This window comes from Prionailurus bengalensis, chromosome A2 (assembly GCF_016509475.1).
Source record: "Prionailurus bengalensis isolate Pbe53 chromosome A2, Fcat_Pben_1.1_paternal_pri, whole genome shotgun sequence".
Taxonomy (NCBI): Eukaryota; Metazoa; Chordata; class Mammalia; order Carnivora; family Felidae; genus Prionailurus; species Prionailurus bengalensis.
This window is the reverse complement of record NC_057348.1, coordinates 96,004,329-96,025,305: the sequence shown is the minus strand read 5'-3', so window position 1 is coordinate 96,025,305 and position 20,977 is coordinate 96,004,329. Positions and strand designations below refer to the sequence as shown.

Here is a 20,977-nt window from a genome sequence, read left to right as displayed (position 1 = left end):
TTTTTCAAAAACCTTTTGTTAATAATTTAGTCCTAAAGCCATCATGACATATTCCTGAAAACTGGTAGTATCTGTCACTTAAGAAGTCCTTTGGCCCAGTTAATCCCCAAAGATAATGGAGATTGTAAAGAAAATGAATGACTTGGGGCACCTGGGTGGCTTAGTCAGTTAAGCATCTGACTTTCGCTCAGGTCATGATCTCACGGTTCGTGGCTTCGAGCCCCACATCGGGCTCTGTGCTGACAGCTCACAGCCTGGAGCCTGCTTCGGATTGTGTCTCCCTCTCTCTCTGCCACTCCCCCACTTGTGCTCTGTCTCTCAAAAATGAATAAATGTTAAAAAAAAAAAATGATTTCCAGGGTGCCTGGGTGGCTCAGTCAGTTAACATCCAGCTCTTGATAACAGCTCAGGTCACGATCTCACAGTTCATGAATCGTGCCCTGCGTCAGGCTCCACGCTGACAGTGCAGAGCCTGCTTGGGATTCTCTCTCTCCCTCTCTCTCTGCCCTCCCCTGCTCAGGCTTTCTTTCTCTCTCTGTTTCTCAAAATAAATAAATAAACTTAAAAAAAAATTATAGATTAAAATGATTTCATACCAGCAGCAGAAGTAGTATCCTCATTGTCATGCTTTTCATGCCATTCCATAGTCCTGTAATAGCTGAGCATAACTTCCCACAGTGCTTTGCACAGGTCTGCAAGGCATGGAATATAGCTGTCTGGGGTAACATGCTGAAGAAAATGAGAAAAGTTAACTTGAAAATTATCACAACTTGCCAAAAGGAAATCAATCAATCAATCATGTCATTTGTGCAAACTAAATACCTTTGACAATTTCTAAATTCTAGAAATTACATGGATATTACAGATATTCCATACCTGTTAATATTTAAAAATAATGTTTTATATAATGTGGCTATGATATAATATGTGGTCTCAGATCTCCCTAATGAAAATGTGTGGATTTACCCCCCTCTATCCTTTGTATAAACTACCAGTTTGTCCTTCTGCCCTTTTTTTCCTGCAGGTAGAGTGATGCCTCCATCCTATTTTGTAGGCTTTCTGTCAAAATGGAACATCTGCTTCATCATTTGAGATTTCCTAACATTTCTTCTTTTGGTAATTAACCCACAAGAACCAATCATGCTGATAAAACACTGAAAGGCTAGTAAGACTGGTATATTAAGCTCTCCAAAGTAAATAGCTGGTAGAAATAAGTACATAGCAAGTATAGTTATGGTGTGACTGATGCTTAGGATAGCACAGGTCGGTAGTGGTCCTCTCTCTTTCAAGAAGTTTTTTCTCTCCATAATGATCTTTCCCTCCTCTAAACTCCTTGTTTATTAAAACATTCATCAAGCAATTAATAAAAATACTAACTTGTATGACTCAGTCCATTTTTATGTAAGCATGTCAAATCTCTGAAATTCAACTAGGAAGTAGTAAAATAAAAGAGTTGTTAAGCTCTGGAGTCATAGCCCAAGTTGGGTTTAAGCCAAGAATGGCAGGATGGTTCAATCTTACAAAATCTATTAATATAATTCATCATGTTAACAGTGTAACAAAAAAAAAATCAAATGATTATTCTAAAAGATGCTGGAATAAACCTTTTGACAAAATTCAACAGCCGTCTGTAATAATAACTCATAAAAAATAAAAATGGATGGATATTTCCTTAAGATAAGAAAACTAAGGCATACCCCCTGTGGTTAGGAACAAGATAAAGAAGCCCACTATCTCCACCACTATTTAACAATGTTCTGGAGGCATTAACCAATACAATTACACTATAAAAAAGAATAAGAAGCAAATAAACAGGAAAATAAGAAACCAAACTATAACTATCTGCAGATGATATAATAATATATCTAGAATATAATTCTTAAAGAATCAGTGATAAAAGTAACTAAAACAATAAAATAATTCAGCAAGGTAGCAGGTTATAAAATTAGTGCACTTGTGTGTATATATATATATACAAATATATATATATATATATATATATATATATAATATATATATATAATGTATATATATATAAATAATAACCATTTGGAAGATACACAGAATGAGAAACTTCCACTTATAATAACAAAAGAGATAAAAAAGATGAAATTTTTTGGAACTTAACAAATAATGATCCAAAATTCTATGAAGAAAACTGAAAGACATAAAATAGACTGGAACAGAGAGACATCTCTTATTCTTGACTAGAATGTGTCAACATCATCAAGATACCAATTCTCCCTAATTTATGAATTTACTGAGATAGAAATTAAAAAAGGCCAGAAATAGGTCCAGCCTCGTATGAAAATAGAGTATTTGATAAATATAGGTGAAGATAGTTTTTTTCATAAATAGTGTTAGGATAACTGGATAGTCAGTTGGAAAAAGACAAAGTTAGACCCACTCCTCACACCATACATAAGAATAAACTCCAAAAGGATAAGAGATCTAGATGTAAAAAATAAAACTATACTAGCACTAGAAGAAAATTTGAGTTAATTCTTCCCTCAGCTTGATGTAAGGAAAGGCTTTCTAACTATGACTCAAAATTAGAGGTAATTAAAATGTAAAAGTTGATACATTTTACTACATAAAAATTTTTAAAAAGAATTTACATGGCAAAACAAAACACTATAAACAAGGTCAAAAGACAAATTTAACAAACTTGAAAAATATTCACAACATATATCACAACAAAGTGTTAATATCATGCATTTATAAAGAACTCTCTGGGGCTTCTGGAGGGCTCAGTCAGGTAAGCATCCGACTCTTGATTTCGGCTCAGGTCATGATCTCACAGTTCGTGGGATCGAGCCCCATCTTGAACTCCATACTGTCAGTGGAGCCTACTTGGGATTCTCTCTCTTCCTCTCTCTCAGCGCCTCTCCCACTCACTCTCTTGCTCTCTCTCAAAATAAATGAATAAACTTAAAAACAAACAAACAAAAAACTCCTAAAAGTTTTTGGGGGAAAAGACCAAGCATCCTATAAAAGAATGGAAAGAAGTTACAAGCAAACTTCACAAAAAGAGATACAAAAATGCCATTAAACATATGAAAAACATGTCCCACTTCACTCATAACAGGACATATGTACATTAAAACTACAATAAGATATAAATTCTCACTCATCAGATTGGTGAAAATTTTAAAGTTGACCACTAACAAAGAATCTCTTCTTGACCAAACTCTAGCTAAGATTCTCTGAGCCCTCTTCTTGACCAGGCCTCATTCTTGGCCTGTAAAAAAATCGAACAAAACACTAACATAGTTTGTAAAAGCTCAAGGCTGCATACTAGGATGACCCTAGTCCCCATTAACATGCCTACTGAGAAAACTCAAGCCTGCTAAAAGAATTTACTGTTTCTTTCAGCTAACACCTGAAGATAGGCCTCCTGTCTCCCAGCCTCTGAGGGAGAGAGTAGGAGCCTAACTTCCATAAGTGCCAGTCAGCAAACCCAGATGGGCTTCACAAGGATTAACCCCTACCTCCTGCTTTTTGTAATTTTTCATTTCCTGACTCTAAGCTCCAACTCATACCTTTCCCCTCTAGAATGCCCAGTAACCTCTGTACAAAATGAAAGGTGAACTTGGTTCACACTGGATTCTTTTCCATTTCTCAACAGTGTATTATTGATTAAAATCTTTCCATACAACTTTAATTAGTATTTGGCTTTGTTTATCTTTGATACTCTGTATACTCTGTTGGCAAGGCTATGAAAAAGCACCCACCCTCATACACTGCTAGTGGGAATGAAAAATGATATAACCCTATGGAGGAGAATTTGGCATTGTTTAACAAAACTACATGTGCATGTTCCCTTTGACCCAGCAATCCTGCTTCTAGGAATTTATCCTGAATTTATCCTCAAACAATGTGAAAATACTTATGTACAAGATTATTTATTGTGAAGGATTATTTGTAATCACAAAATATTGGAATCCATCTAAATGTCCAAATAGGAGACTGGTTGAATAAACTAGTGTTTATACACACAAAGGAGCACTATGTGTGTATAAACTATGAAAATGGTAAGTTGACAACACATATTTAAATTTTAATTAAAAAAATTTTTTCCTGGTAACCATCCATTTGTTTGCTATAGCTAAGAGTCTGTTATTTGGTTTGTCTGTTTTTTATCCTTTGTTCATTTGTTTTGTTTCTTAAATTCCACATAAATTTTTTCTCTGACTGACTTATTTCACTTAGCATCATATTCTCTAGCTCCCTGTAAGAGGGGAGGTAGGTGAGAAGATGTGTGAAACAGGTAATGGGGATTAAGAGTACATCAAGATTTTATGAGCACTGAGTAATGTACTGAATTGTTGAATTACTCTGTTGTACACCTGAAACTAATCCAACACTGTATGTTAACTATACAGGAATTAAATTTTTTTTTTTAATTTCCCCTTCATGACATACATATATGAGAAAGGGAAATTTTTTAAATTATATACAAGTTTTTTATATATATAAAATATATTTTAAAAAACACTGAAGTTAGTTACCTTTACAAGGTGGGGCTGGGAATGAAATGGAAGAAACGTAGGAGGAAGTGACACTTTTCTAAATATACCACATAGGCTATAAGTAACCTATTCATAGAAGAATTAGAATGACCATCCACATTTACACATGGCTTACAGAGATTAATATAAAATATTATTGCATACTTATGCCATAATTTGGAGTAATTTTTTATGTATATATTTCATGTTTACTTTTATAATTACCACTTGACAATGAACCAGTCTTGATTGTTTTTCCCTTTGGTTTATTTTTATCCCATCATAACAAATCTCTTATAGCACACACATTTAATAAAAACTTGATACTGATGCACATGGTCAAGAAAAAGTCAAAAGCAGAGGGCAAAGAAAAAAAAATCACAAAAAAAGTTCTGGGCTGCAACTCCTCAATCATTCACCTAAATAAAGGTACTCTTCTACAAGTCAATTTTTTTCACTTTCATAAACTCAACTTTACATAAATTTATATTTATATTATGCAAATAAATTTAATCTAATTATATACCAACATTCTTTGGGGTAGATAAAAGGAAGACAATTCCTATTTCTTCCCAAAGAAAAATTATGGCTATACAAATAATTGTGTTATAGCCCACCAATTAATTTTTATTACACTTGTCACAGTTTAACAAACCAGAAAATTGAATCTTAGAACTACTACTACCTTCTATTTTCCACCCAGCCACTGTCTAGCTACATTATTTGCCTATTTTTTCTAGGAAAAGGAGGTTCTTTACTACGTTTCGTCTTGATGATTTGCTGAAATTTAATGTGTTCGGACAAGATACACAGAGATGTATACGTATTTTTTCCCAAAAAAGTTGAAATTATTGAAGTTATAATAGCAAGCTTTTTGTCAACAAACTGACCCAAGTGTAAATAATTCATAAATCCAGCTAAACCACTGCACATGCCCAAAAGTCTCCCAAAAGAATCCATATTTTATCAGCTTCAAAAATGTTCATACGTACAAACATAAGACTATGATGCACTGAGCACAAGATAACAAGATGACTCTTGCCTAAATTTTTAATTTAAAATAGAAACAAATGCAGAGATTCATTGTACTAAATACATAGTTTAAGAAAAAAGGGCAAGGTGGGCTAGATAAAAAAATACTGTTTTCAATACATTTAAGCCCGGATATGTTCATTTCTGCACTTGAAGACCATGTTGGCAATAAATTAGAAGAGTCATTTCATTTTATAACTGGACTCCAAAAACCACTTTCCACTATACCATGTAACTAAGTGGTGTTAACTCTCATAGCAACAAATGGTTCTCTCATGCTTTTAACACCTTATTACTAAAATCATTCACAACTAGTATTCTCTCATTACTTTATAAAAATCTCTAAATTTCAAATAGAGAACCTTTATTACACAGACATGGGTGAATCATAACTATAACAAAAGAAATTCAAAGAAACCAACAAATAAGCAAATAACTGCGCAAGTAATCAAAAACTAAAAGGCAGGCCAAGAAGAGAATCTGGGTTTCTGAATTAACAGCCCATGAAACCTCCACTCAGACATCTATTCTTTTTCACACCAGCAAGGTGTATTAGAAACAGGCTTAGAGAAGGAACTGGAAGTCCTGGGTCCAGCCAGCACCAGTTCCACAACTTATCAGTCACATACCCTTCCACAAAACACCACTCTGGATTTAAGTTTCGACTTTCATAAAATAGTGTTAGAGATTCCTGGATCTAACTACCTCATCACTAGTTTAATCCACTCACCAATTACTAAATGCCTAATACTTCATCTCAATTCAAATCCCAATTAAGGGAGGATTCGTTTAGAAAAAAACCAGGAATACCAAGGCAGAGGAGCACCATATTGTAATTCCAGTTCTATGTTTGTATCACGTATCAATCATAGCAATGAAATCTTGATCAATTTAGATAATATTCACAGCAAGACATCCCAAATAACTGAAATAACATGTCTTTAAATTCTTTTAAAAACTAAGAATACATGGGAAATAGAAATTTAATTATCAAGTATTACTCTGTGTTCAAGAGTTATTTTCCATTGCCATTCTTTGAAAGCTAGTAGTGTCAATTTATTCAGCAAAGGTTGTGAGGTGAAGGGAAAAGGAAAAAAAGTACGGTATTTTAGAAATATCTCTCAAAAACATACAGACAAGAAAGAATATTTTAAGTAATCTAAAAATTTTTAAATCCATAACCTCTATACAGATAACATAGATCTCTAGTAACTCTGAAGGTTATAAAAGGTAACAGAGGGAGCAGGATTTGGAGAATATTCACAAATCTGGATATTACAATGTAAAAAATTTCAACACAGTATTACCATTATGCTTCACTATTCAAACATCAAAATAGGCTTTTTTTTTTTAAAGTGTATCTATTTTTATTTTTGAGAGAGAATGTGCGTGCATGTGAAGGGGAGGAGCAGAGAGAGAGAAGGAGAGGGAGAATCCCAAGCAGGCTCCACACTATCAGCACAGAGCCCGATGCGAGGCTCAGACTCATGAACCATGAGATCATGATCTGAGCGGAGTAGGACACTTAACCAACTGATCTGAGTGGAGTAGGAGCTGAGTGGGACACTTAACCAACTGAGCCACCCAGGCACCCCCCAAATAGGCTTCGTAATCAAATCTTGAAGAACACTTTAAAAACATCCACAGATATCATATCCCTTTCTTCCTCGCTGTCAGCTAACACTTTGCACCTTCCATTTCTGCTATTTAACCATCTCAACCAACATACCTGGTCAAAATAAAAATTATGAAATTAGCTTATTAAAACAGCAACATTCCAGCCCAGACTATAAGCAGTAAGTGAGACTCTAGAGGACATTTTCAAAGAACGTGAAAGGAACATAAGCAGCCTTTCCAAATCTGAAGCATGCAATGAAAAAAAGTCATCTTTTAAAAGTTGCTTAAGTGCAAAGTGGTAAATATGAAAAAAAAGATGCTGCAGAATTTAGTTTTCTCTTATTAATTTACTTTTATATTCCTCAGAAATCTCTACTACCAAATACTTACAAAAATTTCAGGAAGATGATTTTTCTATTAAAACGTCAAAATAAAAATTCTTAAGGAATATCTTAAGGTATTTTTTGTTGTTGTTTCACTTTGATTTAGCACTCTGATCACATCATGACAAACATAAAGGGAACAGATGTCTTGGCATCCTCACAGGGCTCCCCAACTCCCAGCCGCTGCCACCCTCCATCCCCAACTTCAAACACACACTGATAGATTAAAAAAAAAAACCCACAAAGAGTTAGCAGTATCTTCAGATGAATACTGCTAGTGCTGTGAGCTGCATCACCAGAAGCTGGTGGGGAGGACCACTGCCTGTCCGGGAGGACCACCACCTGTCCGGGAAGACCACTGCCTGTTGGGGAGGCTTCAGGAAAGATGTTGCAGATTCAAACAGCACTTGGCCCTGGAGCTAAAAACATCTCTGGGGAGGCTAAACTCCAGACCTAAGGAAGTGTCTGGGCCAAGCAATTACAAGATCTTTCCAACCTTGAATTACTTCTGTGAGGGCCACGCTGTACAAAATATGAATATCTTCAGTACTTTTTAGCCACTGGAAGCCAGAAATGTGCACAGTATAGCGGACTGGATAGCCACACGTTTAGGCTTAGGGTCCAACTTTGTGACTTACTCAGTCATGATGTTATAAATATCACTTCATTTATCTAAACACCCCAAGGGATAAAGCAAATAATCTAAATTCTCTCTACTAGGTTATTCTGAAGCTTTAAACACTATGACTCTCCAAAGACAACAATACACATACGCTGTAGCAAAACTTCTCTTGTGTCAAACTAGATTCATTCATGATTTAAAAACACAAATGTATCATGGTGAAAAAACAGGCACTCTCATCTCCCAGGCATTTTTGTCATTAATGCCAAAATTGTATATATCTATGAAGTCATATGCAATAAGTATGATATAAATGATGCTAACTCGGAACTAAGAACCTCGCACCTTCTAAATTGTGAAACAGAAAGGTCTCCTTTAAATTCAAATTGCTATTAAATGGCCTTAATCAAATAGTTTAATACTCAAACAAAGCAGGTATAATCAGAATACATAATTTATCTTTCAAAGTTACAAGTGATAAAATGCTGTGAGATTACCACAAAAAAAAGGGGCAGTATTTAAATGTAAAAACACTGTCAAATTAAAAATAAGGTCTCTTGACAGGTCTCAAGAATGACTTTCTACCAGGAAATTATTTTTTGTTTCTGCTGACAGTGTGTGCCAGGCTTTAAAAATAGGTTGGTTTTTCAACATTTATTCCCATCCTCCACCACAACACACACACACACACACACACACACACACACACACACACATCACCCAGCAGACTACCTTACACTGACTGGTTCTTAGATGTGGGCAGCCCAGGGGCCTTGCCACACCTGAGCCAGTTTCAAGTGACCAGAAAACCCCTCCATTTCCAAAGAGGCAAGGCTGGATGCCCAGATAACTACAACCCAAAGTATGTACTCCATTGGCACTCATTAGTCCCCAAGAATACTGAAAACAACCAAATATTCATACTAAAAATCCAGTTAAAGCAAGTCAGACAACCTAACACTGCTCACTACCCCAACCCCCCAGCTCCCACCCCAGACACAGCCACATACATTGTGCCTGTTGGAATCCAAGACCCAGCTCAAAAGTTTCAGCTTTCTCTTAACAGTAAGATACGGTTTTGCTTTCCTTAGAACCTTAAAGAACTATGTTGACCCCAATGACACTTTATGTTGTTTCAACTTTTCTTATCCTACCTCTGATCATAATTAATATGATCTTACTAGGTTATAAATTCTGTAACGCCTTACCTATCCTTGTTGAGCTAAACTGACTACTTGATTAACAAAAGCTGAGCAATGACAAGGGAACTGGTTTCTAACTTAGCAAGTCAGAGTACCAAGATAATGGAATTTTATGTCCTATTCCAGCATCCATGAAAGAAAGGGTCACAGGCTAGCGTGTCAGTTTGCAAGTAGGATAAAATTTCAGACCCTTCACGGTTCTTGACAATCCAGAGAATAAATGGCAGAGAAAATTTTTCCTTACCTATCTTTCGATTAAGTTTTGAACTTTAAAAATTACCAAAACCTAGTTTTTATTTTACCTTAAATATATAAAAATCAATATATATTCATATATAAAAAATATATGAGTGGTGATGGTACAAATATGTGATAATAAATCCAACAGCTGAATTCTTTGGAGTATTCTACAACTGACCTGAGACAGCAACTCAAGTAAATACATAATATTGCTCTTCTAACTAAAAAGGCTTCTCTCTTTGACCAATGTTCAAATTTGTAGCTTCCAGTAAGACAGAAAATGTCTGTTCACCTATCTAACCAAATCAACCAAATTAACCCCAATAATCAATTAAGTGTCCCAGTTGAATTTCCTTCACATCTTAAATATGCCTGACTGATAAACAACATAAATTATTTTGATATGCTACCTTCTGGTATCTGACAATTAAGCTATTAAATACAAAATAATCAGCATTTATGTGTACAAGGAGAGGGATAAGAGCAGACATTGCTGATGAGGAGTGTAAACTGAAACACACTTTCTAGAGGGCAATTTTGGAAAAATGAACCAAAAGCCTTTCACAATACAATTTCATTTCTCAACACTTACCCTAAATAATTAAAGATGTAGGCAAAGACTTAGCTTTAAGTCTATTTACTATAGTGTTGTTCATAATGACAAAAGCTAGAAATAACATAAATACCTAAGAATAGGAAGCTGGTTAATTAATCCACAGGATCTTACACTGAAACACTGTCAAGCTATTAAAAGTTATGTGGGTAGCATATTCACTGAAATGGAAAATTATTTATAATATAGAAAGTGCGAAAAATGTTATAAAACTGTGTATACAGCATAATCCCACTTTTAAAAGCTATTTGCTTACATACACATTAAAAGAACCAGCTTTGCATGCATAAATATTAATTTTCTCCTTTTTGCTTATCTATATTTTCTTACAACTAATGTTTTACTTGTATAATTTCAAATATGTATACTTTTAAGAGTAAACATGTTAATTAATGACTGCTTAATTTGAGCAACTATTTATATAATCTACATTCTGTCTAACTCTATAAAGACTGTAAGTGATATAAGAACATACAAATACTAGACTAGTTTAAGTCAGAAAACAGCAAAAGGATAAAGAGGCAGTTAATTCTACAGAGAACAAAAACATGATTATTACTATACATGAACATTGAATTTAGCTCTGAACTTCCTAGCGACTTATCATTCATTGTAAAGACAGTCCATATACTCTCACACCATTTGATGAGAGAAAATATATTCTTCATAACAGAAAATGCCCTGAGAGTTTGGGAATAGAAACATGTTTTGACTAAAAAGAAGACTTGTCTTTAGGTTTCTATATGAACATCAAAATGAATGATATCTTCAACAGAGGACTTACTAAAGACATTTACTAACTCTCAAAAAACTGACACTGAATTATAATTCAATATCAAGAGCTACTACTCAGAAGAATGAAAGTTTAAAAGCCTAGAAGAATGGAGTATTACACTAGCCTTCAGTTTGTCTCTCTACAATGTATGCACACAAGGCACCTGTAAAAGTACACAGCACAAAGAAGGTACATAATGTTGGTTTCCTTTCCGTCACATTTAACTTAAATTTGAAATGTGTCAACACCACACCAATTAGAGACTAAGAGGTAAATCCAATTTACTCAAGAAACATTAAGCACCTCCAACGTGCCACACTCTGAGAAAACTCATACTGAAATGATTTCAAATTTTTTTTTCTAAAAAAACAAAAAACAAAAACAAACAAACAAAAAACTAACTCATTTTTCACCAAAGTATTACTACATTACCAAGCTCATTTCAAAAACAGAACTCAAAACTCATTAAGTTCATTTGGAAATGAAAAACTGAAAAATGGTTGGGAAAATTTCGGCCAGATTTAGCCAGCTTTATTATCATAAAATTAATCAATAACATCCCAATTAACATCTTTAAAAAGCTCCCCAAAGAAATCCAACAGCCTGCCAAACAAGGCTGTAAATAAATTTTTATAAATGATGCATACTTCATAAACTTTCAAATAACCTACAAATAGTTTCTCTACAAAGTTACTAAGCAAAGAGCATCTACTTGGTGTCTAGAAATCTCTCCACAGACTGGTATAAACATGTAGGGGTACATCAATGTACCCCACAATGTATTTGTGCTTCAAAATAATGTACATATTTTTAAAGCCTAAATTACTGATCTAAATAAAAACTTTAAGCCAATATATTCAAGAAAAACAGGAAAACCAGACAGAAAGATAAACTATAAAAAGAAAAATTGTGCTTCTAATTAAATCTTTCAGAAAACATTGTTTAGTAAAGAAAGAAAAGTAAGTACATTCAATTACAAAATGATTTCAAAAAGTTCAAAGCCAACTAAACTTTTAAACTCAGAGCAGTGGCTGACAGGACACAGAATTGGAGAAATGCCATAACAGAATAGGATGCTATTGGCCTTAAAAACTCTGAAGTTCTCGGTTTATCAGAGTAAACAGAAACAGAACACTAATTTTGCCCCAGATTTCTTTGTAAAGGGATATCAAAGAAAAAAAAATAGTACAATTTCATTCTAGCTCCTCTAGTAATAAACAGATACCTGTGAGTGGTTTAAAATAATACTATGAATGAGGGCAAGCAGATGATTAGAGTTCTATTTCCAATCTCTTTCCATTTAAATGAAACATAATTGTTCCCTATTTCCAGGAACTCTCATCCCTCTCTCAACTCTGCTGAGTATACTATTTCATGTATTTCACTTTTTAATGTTATATTTAAATGCTATCTAGGATTAAGGATTTCCTTCAAAATATTGCTATTAAACAGAGAAAACCAACTGCCCAAATGCCTGAACTCTTTCTTCTCATTTCTAAAATCTACCAGTCAACACCTTTTACACATCTCCTGAGGGCTGTGTTCCTTCTTTCTTACCTGACATAAGACTCTACCACTAGCACATCCTCAGTAAGTATTTTTTAAATGTTTTATTTTGTTTGTTTGTTTATTGAGACAGAGAGAGAGAGACAGAATACAAGCAGGGGAGGGCCAGAGAGAGAGGGAGATACAGTTTCCGAAGCAGGTTCCAGGCTCTGAGCTGTCAGCGCAGAACCCAATTCGGGGCTCAAACCCATGAACCGTGAGATCATGACCTGAGCCGAAGTTGGATGCTTAACCAACTGAGCCACCCAGGCGCCCCACTCAATATGTATTATCAGTTACTTTTAATTGGGGCTAAAATGATTCACAATTGCTACGTATTAAAAAATCAAGAACCTTACATTCAAAAACAAGGTTCCTTCACAAATCATCTCCCTTGCTTGAGCTGTGCCATTACAGATCCTTTATATGTGTTCCCACCAGGAAAACATATTTAAATTTCCTTTCATCAGTTTATTTACTAAATTTCTAAGGGTTGTTTCCATTTTTCTCTCCTGAAGTAATCACCTTCATCTGTAGAATTCAGTTTCTAAAAGGTCACGTCTTTTCATCAAACTAACAAATAAATAAATGTGATGAGAAATAATTTCTTTCTAATCTTCCCTGGTTTAAACATGTCAAATAGAATACAATATTATAAAACAAATTAAAACTTCTTAGGTTTCAAAGAGATATCCACACCCATCTGCTTGTAACAGTACTGCTTAAATACTTCTAAAAGGCATGGGGTAAAGTTCTGAACTTTGTTAATTTTTTGTTAAGAATTGTGCCAAACAAAATGGGCCACCTTAAAATGGATCACATCCTTCACCTCATTATTCAGCTCCTCTACAACATAAAGAGCCCACCATACCTAATTCTGTTAAATCCTTTTCTCAAAGAAATTCCTCCAGGGGGCATCTGGGTGGCTCCAGTTGCTTAAGTGTCCAACTCTTGATTTTGGCTCAGGTCATGATCTTACTATTTGTGAGATGGAGCCCCGTGTTGGGCTCTGTGCTAACAGTGCAGAGCCTGCTTGGGATTCTCTCCTCCCTCTCTGTCCGCCCCTCCCCTGTGTTCTCTCTCTCTCTCACTCTCTCAAAATAAATAAATAAAATAAACTTAAAAAAAAAGAAAGAAAGAAATTTCTCCATGAAGCCATCATCAACATCTGCTATTACTCTCACCACTTCAAAATTCCTTCAAAGAATGTTTTAGCACAGCCTGAATATAAACCAGGAGTGTAAACTGTGTTGGAGATATAACAACGTATGTGCTAGCTGTTCTGTACAGGGGCTGGGAGGGTGGTTCTATGACAAAGCTCTAGTATACGGATAAATCACTTGTTTCCTTAATTTAATTGTATATACCTCGCTGTAATCATACATAGATGAATAATTTTATAAAGAATTACCAGATGTTTCCTGGAGTCATTTTAAGAAGGATTTACTCAAAATAAAATCAAGGAAGATAAGCCCTTTGTTATCTGATAATTTAAATATACACAGCTACTTCAAAAATCAGCTTCAAAAAAAACAGTGAAATTGTTTAAAAATTCTATGGTAAAAACTTTAAGCACAAATTTTTGTTCATAAACATTTATAAATTAAGTACAACTTTCATCTTTGTATTTTGTAAATGTACAGAGAACTTTCTCAAGAAGTAGGAGCACAAATATGTCTCTGACTTAAACACATATCAAAGTTTAATGGTAACAAAGTACACTATACATATACACAAACACACACCAGATTTCATCAAAGTAAAGATTTAAGGACAAAAGTCTAATTTGTTTAAATGTTTGTTTTAATTATTTTTTTTGTTTTAATTATTAAAAGTTATTTTCTGCTGTAACAGAGAAATAACTAACTTGTAATAAATTGCTTTACCATGAGACATCTATTCGTGACAACACTAATATAATCAAAAAAATGAAACCGATTGCTTGGATATTTAATTTAAAAATATATTGGGGCACCTGGGTGGCGCAGTCGGTTGAGCGTCCGACTTCAGCCAGGTCACGATCTCACGGTCCGTGAGTTCGAGCCCCGCGTCGAGCTCTGGGCTGATGGCTCAGAGCCTGGAGCCTGTTTCCGATTCTGTGTCTCCCTCTCTCTCTGCCCCTCCCCCGTTCATGCTCTGTCTCTCTCTGTCCCAAAAATAAATAAACGTTGGAAAAAAAAAAAAATTAAAAAAAAATATATATATATATACTATGAACCTAAGAAAACACATGGATAAGAAGATAACACATTTCAAAATCACTGAAATATAACAAATGATGGCTGTACTTAGAACTGGATAACTAAAAATGTAACTATGCAACTATATCACACTTGAAGTTAATAATCATTAAATTTGTGAAATAGTTCTTGTGATTTATGAAATGATTTTTGAAAAAAAATTTTAAGCTTTATTAACAACCATCCACTGCCATTATTAACTTAATCCTTAATCTAGCCTATATAATCACATCCTCCTGGAATATTTATTGTCTCTTAAGTAAGAATACTTCCCAATGGCCATAAAACCTGCACTTTTGACAAACTCAGTAAAGAATGAAGATTAGCTTAATTTTACACTGGTTTCTAGACATAATTACAGTAGAGAATAGATATCTACTTGCCATAACTGTTATTTTCTGAGTAGATGTTAGAAATAATTCAAGAAAGTCTCCAGTGAGAGACACAGAACATTGTTGAGCTAGAAATAAAGAGACCAAGGTCAACAATGACCTCCATATTATCAAATCAAGTGGTCATTTCTGTAATATCACCTTATGCAGACTCTCAGAAGCATCTGACATAGGTTTACAGTCAATTCTTCTTGAAATACTTCTTCTGTAGGCTGTTCCACCATCTCCTAGTTTTTCTCCTACCCAGCTAGCTGCTCTTTCTTAGACTCTTCTATTGGTCTCTCCTCCCTACCTAATCCCTGAATGTCACAAGGCCGAAGGGCCCCATAGTTCATTTCTCTACACCCATTTCCCCAATATTCTTATCAAGTACCATGGACTTAAGTACAGTTAGATGCTGATGACTCCCAAATCTAACTTCAGCTCTTGTCTCTATAAGTTCTTTTATCCAACTGCCTCCTCAACAAGTCCACTTGAATGTTAATGGCATCAAACAGAATTCATGACTTTCTACTACAAATCAGTCTTCCTTGTAAACACAAATGACACCACTGTTCTCCCAGTTGTTCATCATTCTTTTCCTCACACTCTATATCAATCCATCAGCAGGACCAATTCTAAAACAGAGCCCAACTCAGTTCACTTCTCACCTGTGGTTATATGACCTATAGACCTCTGTTTCTTTAAGAATGAAAAGAAATTGGTTACAGATGTTGACAAAAATAGCATTTATACACATGGAAAGACTGACCGAAAGTGTATACAGGGAACCAGCAAAGATGATTGCTTTAGAAGGACCTTACATGCAATCACAGAAGAGAATTAAGAGCCTGAGAGAAAAGGGTAAAAGAAGCTATGACAGAGTAAAGAGTCCATTTAGAAGCAACTGCACTCCATAAATCTATACTACCTCATCAACCTTTACCATCTGTGTGACTGAATCTTCCATTACGAGAAAAAGAATAATATGGGGAAAAAAAAACGTTTGGCAAACATATTTGTTTTTATTTCAGTAGCATCTTCAAATAACAGGTACTATGAAAAATGGGATATGAATTTAAAAACTAAAAAAGAGAGACATATGAACAGTTATTAAATTACTACATACTGTACAGAGATCCTTATATTGCAGCTTTTGGAATTTTGTATCTGTGTTTCCTGAACATAGTTCCACATAACCAAGAACAACTTGAAACACAGTATTATGAATGGCTTGAGTGAAGTGCATGTGAAGTTGATCCATTGCTGTCTATGGAAAGAAAAAAACATATAACATAATTTCATGTTATTAAAATAAATAAATTTCAATGGATGTGAAAAACATAAGAAAAAAATCTTTACCAATTATAAATTAGGCACAAAGATCACTGTTTTTCATAAAATTATAATTGTACTGTTGATTATTTGTAAATAACCCTTCAAGTAACCATAACATCATATTCCTAAAGATAAATATGAATCGTGAACACTGCTCTGTTGCTTTGTGTTTATGACTGGTACCCATCCTGCTCTTTCTTAGACATGTCAGGCATAATCACACCTTTGGATTCGCTCTGCCATCATTCCTTTATATTGTTCAGGATGCTTCTCAATGGTCACCTTCTCAAAGAACCATTTCTTGATCATCCTGTATAAATCAGTACTTGACTCTATCAACTTACGCTGATATCTATTTCTTTATAGCACTTGTTACAGCCAACATCCTGCTTCCCTCACTAAAAGACACATGAGGGCTCATACAGAGGTGCCTGGAGCAATGCACACCATAGGTACTAATAAATATTTAACAAGTAAAAGAATTAGCCTAATGGGGGAAATTAGACGTTATGATCATATTTTTAAGGGTCTTTAAATATGTCTCTCAAAATTACCAAGCATCTACCTTCTTGTAATTTTTCCTAGGTAGCCTAAGACACACAAATTAATTAACTATGGTAAACAACCAAATTTCTTTATCCAGATTTTAAAATGTAAACAGAGTTTAAGTGGTTGGGTAAATTCTTAGATCTCCTTCTAAGACAGGAGATCATTTAAGGGAAGAAAACATTTACGTCTATCATATTTAGCTATTTTTTAGATAAATGTATAATCCTATACATGGAGATGGTACAATTAACTTTCAAACAATGACACCCTTTGCAAATTTTTCAAGGAAGCCCTTGAACAGTAAGAGTATGTAAAGCCATGCACCATGAGGGTAAGTGAGAACAATCAGAGAATAAAAGAATTATTTGAAAAATCTGATAAATGAGGGGCACCTGGATGGCTCAATCAATTAAACCTCTGACTCTTGATTTTGGCTCAGGTCATGATCTCACAGTGTGTGGGATCAAGCCCTGCATCAGGCTCTGTGCTTGAGATTCTTTCTCTCCTTCTCTCTCTCTGTCCCTCCCCCACACATACTCTCACACACTCTCTCTCAAAATAAATAAATAAGCATTAAAAAAAGAGGAAAATCCAATAAATGAAATGGACCTATTTTACAGGTAAACATACACAGTACACAAAAGTTTACATACCACTTTGAGGGAAACATGCTGGCCCATCTAGGAACCATGAATCTCAATCAGGACCAAGAGCTGAGGTACAAGACTACACATCCTCTCCAAATGAATTATCTTATAATACACTTTTTTTAAAAAAACCTACATAAAATTGTGAAAATATTAAACCTGACAAACACTCCATAGTTCAAAACAAACCTCTGTAACGTTACACTCCATACACTCTGAGCCTATGTGAACCTATGTTAACATGGCGTAAAAATTTACTTTGTTAAATGAAACTTTTTAAGGACACTCTACATTAGTAAATATATTCAGCATTCATAAAGATCAACAGATTCCCAATTAATAAAAAGTAAATATTCTTTCAAAACTAACCTGTGTTTTTCCAAGAAGTCGATAAGCTTGCTGAACCTTGGTGTAATGGTTAATGTCAAAATTCTTGCAGATTTTGGAAAGAGCTACATCCAACTGCTCCTATGGAATTAAAAGAGAAGGCAAGAGGCAGTTAAGGAATTATGTTTTCAAGGCAATGAGAAGAAAGTATTTAATTTCTCACTTTTAATTAATATCTAAAGACATTTACTATCCTACTAGATTTAATAGTCAAAAACAAATTTAGTTATTTTTTTTTACTGTTTTTTATTTTTGAGAGAGAGAGAGAGGCAGAGCACGAGCAGGGGAGGGGCAGAGAGAGAGGGACACACAGAATCTGAAACAGGCTCCAGGCTCTGAGCTGTCAGCATAGAGCCTGATACGGGGCTCAAACTCCCGAACCATGAGATCATGACCTGAGCTGAAGTCGGAGGCTCAACCGACTGAGTCACCCAGACACTCCTAAGATGTTCTTTTTAATTTTTTTAATGTTTATTTATTTTTGAGAGAGACAGAGCACGAGCAGGGGAGGGACAGAGAGGGAGACACAGAACCCAAAGCAGGCTCCAGACTCTGAGCTGTCAGCACAGAGCCCAATACGGAGCTCTAACTCACAAATTGCAGGATCATGATCTGAGCCGAAGTCTGACGCGCAACTGACTGAGCCACCCAGGTGCCCCTACTAAGATGTTACTAATATGTGAGTATTTAAAAACCCATGCTTAGTGTTTCAAGGGACACCAAAGCAGTATAACAGTAACTAAAGGAATCTTATTTTTATTTGTACTTTATGTTTCCTCAAGCAATTGCTAAAATCTTACAATTGTATGAACTGAATTTGTAAGACTATTAAAAAATAATAAAACAGTCCTTCTGTATAATCACTAAAAAGTAATTCTCGACAAAACTACATTGACCTTCTAAGCACATACCTTAAGGTATATCTAAATGCATGAACTTTGTTTAAGGATTTCTATTTCAATGATTTCATTGTAACATAATGATTCTCTACATAAGTACAGAATAATATTATATATTGTGAGTGAAGAAATACTGAGCTTTCAAAAGAAAGTCCTCAATATTCAAGAGATTATTTACTTAAAAGCATTACCTTTATGTTTATCAAACTGTCATTCTTATAATTAGTAAATGATTGGAGTTATGATAAAAAAAAAAAACTACCTTCAAAAAAGGTCATTTGAAAGTCCAGCCTCAATTTTTATAAGCACTCTCATCAGGAAAACAGTAAAATAAAATATCAGAAAAAAATAAGTCTAATTACATTTATTAAAACGAATACCCTGTTTTGCCATGACTGCCAAAGACAGCGATGAACTCTGAATAAATGCAGGAAGAAAAGCAAGACTTCATGCTCACAATGACATATCTTTTCCTTTCCATTTCTACATTTTTGATGAACTGTATGAAATATCAGAAGGCTTAGGAATTTAGGAGGATTCATCAGCCAGTAATTATTCTTATGTAACTTAGCTCACTGAACTAAAAAAGTTAATAATAAAAAAATAATTAATACATGGTAAATATTTTGTCTATAATTTACATGAAAACCTATCTATAACTAACAGTTTGGGGATCTTTCCAGATATGGTATTTTCAGATACAAAATACCATTTTCAGATCCCAAAACTCCAAAAGCATTATTGAGTTTACAAGAAAACTAACATTAACTTGACCATGCACAGATATTCCAAACAAAAAACAATAAACAAAGTGTTGTGATCTAGAACACTGGTAATAACACAAAAGTCAAAACATAAGATTCATATGTACTATTCAAAAACCTCTGAAAAGAAAAAAAAACATTATAACTTAGGACATAATTCTTCTTACCTCAATTTGTTCTAAAGTATCTTGAAGCTTTGAATTCAATTCACTATTAAATAAAACAGAGTTAGATGTTACTGTCTATCTTTAAAAGAGACAAACTAAGTGCTAAATATATACTAGCTGAATAAATAATTCATAAATTCACAAATAAATGGTAAGAGAACTAAGTTATGCTGATTCTACAGACAGTACAATAAGGCAAGGAAAATAAAAGGGTAATAATTAGGAAAGAATAAAAGAGTCATTACTAGCAGCAATAGAATTGTATAGGGAGACACTCCTAAATAATCTGTAGATAAAACTAAGAATTTAAGAAATTCACAGTTGATAGCAAGTTTTAAAGATTAAAGAGTATAATATCGATAAAAAGTAAAATTTCAAACCTAAAATCAATTTCTATATATTAGGAACAAAGAATTAGATAATGAAAAATTTTAAAATACCATTTCAAAAAACCAAATATCTCAGAATAAATCTAACAAAACATATCCAATACAAAACTGTGCTAAAGTAAAGAAGATGTAAATACCTGAAGATATATACCATGTAAAAAAAACTATAACCTTTGATATAGTTATCAGTTCTCACCAAAATGATCTAGAATACCTGAAATTCTAATCAAAACTCCAGCAGGTTCTTCTTTATGTATGTATATGGAAACTGGCAAGCTGCTTCTAAAATTTATGCGGAAACTCAAATGGTTAAAAATAGTCAAGAATCAGCAACATGCAGAAGAATGAAACTAGACCACTTTCTTACACCATTCACAAAAATAAACTCAAAATGGATAAAGGACCTGAATGTGAGACAGGAAACCATCAAAACACTAGAGGAGAAAGCAGGAAAAGACCTCTCTGACCTCAGCCACAGCAATTTCTTACTTGACACATCCCCAAAGGCAAGGGAATTAAAAGCAAAAATGAACTACTGGGACCTCATGAAGATAAAAAGCTTCTGCACAGCAAAGGGAACAATCAACAAAACTAAAAGGCAACTAACGGAATGGGAAAAGATATTTGCAAATGACATATCGGACAAAGGGCTAGTATCCAAAATCTATAAAGAGCTCACCAAACTC

General features: G+C 34.3%; 1 protein-coding gene across 2 annotated transcripts in view; it reads right to left on the bottom strand.

Moving 5' to 3' along the window:
* The window catches only part of VPS50 (VPS50 subunit of EARP/GARPII complex), a 133,258-nt gene that overhangs the window by 69,165 nt on the left and 43,116 nt on the right, over window positions 1-20,977 (bottom strand). For both annotated transcript variants that reach the window (XM_043588863.1, XM_043588865.1), the window contains 4 exons: window positions 19,903-19,945; window positions 18,055-18,153; window positions 16,281-16,421; window positions 597-729 (listed from right to left, as the gene is read on the bottom strand). In XM_043588863.1, coding sequence (XP_043444798.1) covers window positions 597-729; window positions 16,281-16,421; window positions 18,055-18,153; window positions 19,903-19,945 — 416 coding nt within the window. The remainder of the gene's footprint in view (window positions 1-596; window positions 730-16,280; window positions 16,422-18,054; window positions 18,154-19,902; window positions 19,946-20,977) is intronic.